Source organism: Poecilia latipinna, unplaced genomic scaffold, assembly GCF_001443285.1.
Source record: "Poecilia latipinna isolate Pla-1442-1.1 unplaced genomic scaffold, P_latipinna-1.0 Scaffold2380, whole genome shotgun sequence".
Classification (NCBI taxonomy): domain Eukaryota; kingdom Metazoa; phylum Chordata; class Actinopteri; order Cyprinodontiformes; family Poeciliidae; genus Poecilia; species Poecilia latipinna.
The window spans coordinates 35,407-41,658 of NW_015114996.1; the positions used below are offsets into that span (position 1 = coordinate 35,407).

Genomic DNA, 6,252 nt, shown 5'->3' on the forward strand with positions numbered 1-6,252 from the left:
CTAGTTTGTTCCCTCTTTATATGAATAACTAAAAACCATCAGTCTTATCAATTATGTGAAGTAACTGTTAGCTATTGACACAACATTTTAAGCTATATGCAGCAACACATTTGATGTGTTGTTAATAATGATGCACTGATCCACTTTTTTCACTTCCCAAACCAATATCTGTTACTGATCCAGGAAGTGAAAAAAGGGCTGAATCGACTTAAAACATTGTTTTAAACACAGACATAAATATACTGAATTACAAATTTACTTAGATCGCTGCACTTGTAGAGCACACTTGAATACACCACTAGCAATTAGGAGTAGAACAACCAATGTCAAATAAATAATAAATAAACTGAAGTTGGGAAACAATATTTACGAAAGTTGTATTAAATATTCTATTCTGATTTTCTAAAAAAAATATGAATACAGGGTTTTCTTTAACCATAGCTACAATACAATATATATTTTGACCTTATTTGAGAAAATCCACAATATATCCAAATTTGTTCACATAATATTGCTTTTAAAAATAGTTAAAGTTAAAATAAGTCATTTAAAGGCCCACAATGAGAAATTACATCAAAACCTTTCTCTCAGGGAAACAAATGCTGCAAAAATTATTCATTTTTGTACTAAAAACATCAAATCTAGACATGCATTTAATGTCTTATGTCTGAAGAGGGCGCCGTTTTGTGGCATATACACACTTACAAATCTACTTGAAAATACACTTTGAAGAGGGAAGGTATCCTGGGAAACGTGTCACTACTACATGTTTGGTAGTGACACTACTAAAACTATTACATTTGGTAAATAGTCTTTTATTTTATTTATTTAATTATTCATAGAGCATGTGTTTTACCCTCATAGGGCCTGACTGGCTTGGTTAAATTTGATTTCCCTTATATGAAATCATAATTTCAAAAAATGCTGTAATATTTTCTCATGTAATATTTGTTTGATACTAGATTTTTGATGACAGAAAACTCCTCAATGGTCAGTGAAGTAACTTGAAACTGAAAAATGTCATGATAAACGCACCCATCTCCCCCTTGAATTTTTTTTTTTTTAATTGAAAAACATTTCTAGAGAAGTACAAAAGAGTCCTGAAAAAATGTGACATTATTCTCACACACTGTGTGTTGGTCATTGTCATGAAACAGGAACAGAGAGCTTTGAGCTCATGCAGTGGGAGGAAGTGGAACCCTGCATCATGCTCAACTTTCAGCTATGTTTTGATCAGAAAGATAAATTGCTGCAGAGGGTCAACTGCTGCAGCTGCTGTTGCAGGTTGCAAAATGTCTCCTTGCTCATCTGATCATTACCAGTTATTTATCCAAATAGTGAGCAAACAATATGTAAAAATTCACCTTCACTGTTTAGGACAAAGCTACAGTTTGGGTTTTAAGATGTACAGTTTGTTTTTGCGGTATGTACTGATGGACTTATGAAGCGTCGGTGTCTTAGTCACCAGATTTATCGTCTTGCAATCGGAAATTTGTAGGCTTGATTCCAGCTTCCTTCTATCACATATCTGATTCTACATCAAAATCCTTGTTTGCAAAGGTACTTGGGCATTAAACTTAATTTTGATATCGATGTTTGGGGTGTTAAAGGGTTTTCCAGCATAAATAGCCTGGTTAAGGTCAGGTGCAGGCATGTCAAATGGATTTGGATCTTTAAATGTAATTAAATCTTGTAACTCATTAATTCAAATTCTTCAAAGAGTTATTGTAGATAGTGATTCAGATTTCATTTTTGTGCCAATTAATAGGGTTGTTAATAATATCTGGTAAGAATTTTATGTCAGTAATATTTAATAGTAATATTTAAACTTAGACAAATGACAGGTTCATTATTTTCTCCATTTGTAATAAACTGAATTAAGACCAATATAAAAACAAACCACTTCTACTGTTAGAGATGGAAGGGTCTGAAATAATAAAGGATGCTTAGCAGTCTTATCTGAAATACATTGGAGTTATCCTTTAATTTAATAATCATATTTGCTCTATCAATTAAGTCCATAGTTGTTCAGAGACAACATATTTATTTTAAAAAGTGTAATTTTAAATTTTTAACATAACTTCTGAGTTCACATTTAGATTATTTCTCTCCAATGCTGTCAGCTGTGCATGTGTGTGTGAGAGAGATCTGGAAACAGACTGCTTGAACTGAGTGACAGATAAAAAAAAAAAGTAATCTGATACTATACTGGAGTCCCAAAGCCTTGGAAATGACATAGTCTTTCCAGACTGACAAATTTCAGTGTTTCTCATGTGTTCTTGAATTCAATGAGATTAAAGGGGCCATTAATAGAGGAGCCATGTTGTAATGACTTCCTGAAGGTGGAAGAGCAGGAGTTTTAAAGAGAGACAGACCCAATTTCAAGACATTAAATTACTAAGTCAAATTCTGTTCAGTCATATTTGATATATGTAGCACTTTTTAGAACAGTTTTTTAACATAGTTACTTGATTGTGCTACAAAGTAGCACTATATGACTGGAAAAACATAATACTGTCCCTTTAAGGCATTATATTTTATCTTCTTAGGTTTTTTTGCCCTTTCTGTGCTCACCTGGTTCCCATGTCACTAATCACCTCCCCAGCAGTTATCAGCTAGTTAGTTTCCTTCATTCAGCATCATATTGTCCTGTTAGCTGCTGGGTGTGTGTGCCTTTCCATCAGCCCCAAAACTACTCATCCATACCAGCGACAGTTTTGAGCAGGTTGTGAAAGTAGAACTACAACAATGACTTGAATCTGTGCGGCAGTGCGACCATGTTAGCCTGACTTGGAGGATGGACAAACTGGGATCTGAGTTGCTACTCTGAGTGAGGATTTCCCATTGAAACACATCCTCCCTGAATGGGGTGCTCAGACATGAAACTCTTCCTGAAAAGAATGGGACTTTGTTCCCGTTACGAATCCCTCTGGCAATTCCATAACCTACTTTTCATATTTCATCAAGATATTGTTTTCAGGCCACTGATGAAGGAAGAACTGATTTTTTATTAATAGTGCTGTATACAAATGGATCACCAATGCTCAACATAGAGTAAGCTTTATAATAATATATTTGGTAAATAAAACACTTATGCACACACACACAACAGACTCTTGAAATCATTGACTTCTCACCTGGTAATAAAATGTTGTCTATACAACCTTAGATGAAGGAGCAGACAGTGTCTTAAAAGTAATCTCACCCCAGTTACCGGGTTAGGGTTGAACCCAGAAACATTTGGAACAATCACCCATACTGTACAGGCCTGGGTTCAACAGAAAACCATATAAAATACCTCTGTTGTCTGTCAACTTTATATGCACTTCCTGTTAAAATGTTTAGGCAATGCTTGCATCCTGCCCTCAGGTTTCCCAACAGCTTTGAGTTACTTGATTGCTTCACATTGATATCGTTCTCTTTTCACATGCACGTTCATACTTCCTTTGTTTTTTGTTTTGCTAAGACAGACAACAGATAACCTTTGCAGCTGAACCCATAACACCAGGACAATCACGATTTTCATACAACTTGGACACTTTCACTTGTTCTCATGAGTGGGCGACTAGAGGCAGTTTGGGTACCGTTTGGAGAATCATATCAACACTTCTAACATTCCACTGGAGAAAGTAAAGTTATTTTTACTTTGTTCAAAACCCCCAAAGCCATCTGAGAGATTGAAGAAAAAAATTATATTTCCCTCAGAGCCCCCAACCTGCCAGAAAGGGACCAGTAATCTGCAGGGAACATTACCTGAATGGCCCTGCCCTCTAAAAAAAAGAAGAAAAAAAGACTTATTTCAAATAAATTGATAAAAGTCCAACATCAGTATTTATTTTATGTATAAAAAAAATCCTCCGTTGATCCTAACAGTTTAATACTAATCCACCAGCATTTCTTTACATAAGTTAAAAGATTTAGAGCAACGTAGTTACATGGATCACTTCCTTTTAATGATTCAGTGAACGGTCATGCCTTTGATTTCTTCCTCTTCTATTTCCAGTCCACCTCTGAATCTTTGCCCATTATTCCGGTCCCCCGCTGCAGGACTCGGAGACGCTGACGCCTTGGCATCGACCAATCACGTGCCGTGTTTCCAGTGCGCTGAAAACGGTCTCCAATAATAAGAGGCGAACGGGGCGGGATGTGGCGGACCCCTCACACCTCCACACTCCGAAATCTGTGGCGTCGCAGAGCCTCGAATCAGACAGAAGCCTGGACCGGTGACGCAACGCGGGACAGGTACACGGAGACGCGCAGGCAGGGAGGCTGCTCGTAGCGGGGATAGGGACAACTACTGGAATGGACGTGTAGGAGCGACGGACAGCAGAGCCTCTCCTCCCCGCTCCCTGACAGCTCTACTGCAAGCCGCGAACATGTCGACGGTGGAAGCAGGCGGTCAGCGCGAGGAAGGGGAGTACGGAAGAGCTGCCAAGCGGCTGAAAATGGAGGAGCCACTGCTGGAGGAGAAGGAGGACAGAGCGGAGGATGAGTTGGAGGAGGGGGAGGACTCGGACAGCGGGTCGCTGCCCGGTAATGGGGAGGCAGAGACGGACAGTCGGGCCCGATGGAGCGGCAGGCAGTTCGGTTCAGGACGAAAGGTAAGGAGAGCAAGGATGCTATTACCTAAGCTGACGGAACCGAGCAGCACCGCAGAGGCTGGCATGCGCTTGCGCGTGGCCTCTGGTTTGCTGCTGTTGTGTGTCTCAGAGACCTCCGCTCAGCAGCATCTCCAAGCTGCCGGTCACTGGTTGCTCCATGGAGGGGGTCTGTCTGACTGCATCATCCCGCAGGTTGATGGAGTCAGCATTCAGGCATCTAGGCTTCGCGTTAGAGCTCAAAAGAGGAGATACCTGGCAGGCAGCTTGGCCTTCACTGGAGAAGGAAGCTGTAGGAAGAAGGAGAGCAACCAAGCTCTGGTCACATCATTAAACACAAAATTATGCCTCATGACACTGTTAGCAGTGAAAAAGAGGAGGCATGTCACTAAAATTAAAATTACATTTTCACACCTTATAAAGTCAAGACAAGTGAAGCAGCAGGAGAGCATAGTGATGCTGGATGTGTCACTAACCACAGGATGACTTAGTCCTCTAACGCCCAGATTGACTCAAGTTTGTTTGTTTTGATGATATGGAACAACTGTGTGTGTCTGAAGAAAAGACAGTAAAGAGATTCAAGAGTCAAAAAGACTACTTTTAAATATATATTGATCTTATCAGAGATTATTGCTCATGAGCATATAGCAGAACTGTTATGTCATTTGAATGATGTAATGGAATTTAAATTTGCAAAAGTAAATAAATATTTTAACCACTAAACCTGCAACGGAATGCCCTCGTGCCGTTTTTCCACTGTATTTTCCGGGGGTGAGTAGTTTTTAGTTGAGTCAAATAATCAAAAGGATAAATTAAACATGGACTCATTTACTTCAGGGATAAGGTTTTAAAATCTTCAATGTGAGATTGTACTTTTTTTTTGTTGAATTAAAAAAATTATTTGTTTTTGGTGGCTTTTTCCACAACAATGAAACTGTTATTACTAGATACTAGACTGTTACTTTCTGCTAGCAACAGTAATGTTACTGTTATTACCAGATAATAACTGTACTGTTCAGAAGACAGTATTAGATCATACATAGCTGTAGACCTTTGTTTCTGTTATTTTATTGTAACATTAAATTGATCTATATTTAATTCTCAAACAGATAACAGTATATTTAATTGTAGTTCTTTCAGACTTACTGCTTTCCATACAATCTGACTGTCACGATTCACCTCCAGTTGCAGTGAATAGTTCCTCCTGAAGGCTTTTCATAATCAGTGATCCAGTTCATCTGGAAAATATTCACAGCTTCACTTTTTCAACATCTTGTGTTACAGCCATATCAATCTCTTTCCTCAAAATTCTATAAATTCCATTATGCCAATGTGGAAAAAGGTTTTTGAGATTTTTGCAAATTTAAAAAAGAAATAAAACCAAGAAATCACTTTTACATAACTATTCGCAGCTTTGCCTAGTAATACTTCATTGATCCACCTTTGGCACCAGTTCCAGCCGCCAGTCTCATCCATCTTAAGGCAGCTTGGTCCGTTCTTCTCTGCAGTTTTGCTCCAGCTCCATCAGGTCGGATGGAAACGTCTGTCAGTCATTTTCTGATCTTTCCAGATATGTTCAGCTGGATTCAAGTATGGCCAGTCTTTGTCTAATCAGACCAGAGATTCTTGTTTCTCCTGGTCGGAGAGTCCTTCA

At 38.7% G+C, this 6,252-nt stretch overlaps 1 protein-coding gene across 1 annotated transcript in view; it reads left to right on the forward strand.

The window, feature by feature from the left end:
- Positions 1–3,928: 3,928 nt before the first annotated feature.
- hnrnpll (heterogeneous nuclear ribonucleoprotein L like) overlaps positions 3,929–6,252 on the forward strand; it is a 27,958-nt gene continuing 25,634 nt past the window's right edge. The window contains exon 1 of the mRNA XM_015019130.1: positions 3,929–4,601. Coding sequence (XP_014874616.1) covers positions 4,377–4,601 — 225 coding nt within the window. The 5' untranslated portion in view covers positions 3,929–4,376. The remainder of the gene's footprint in view (positions 4,602–6,252) is intronic.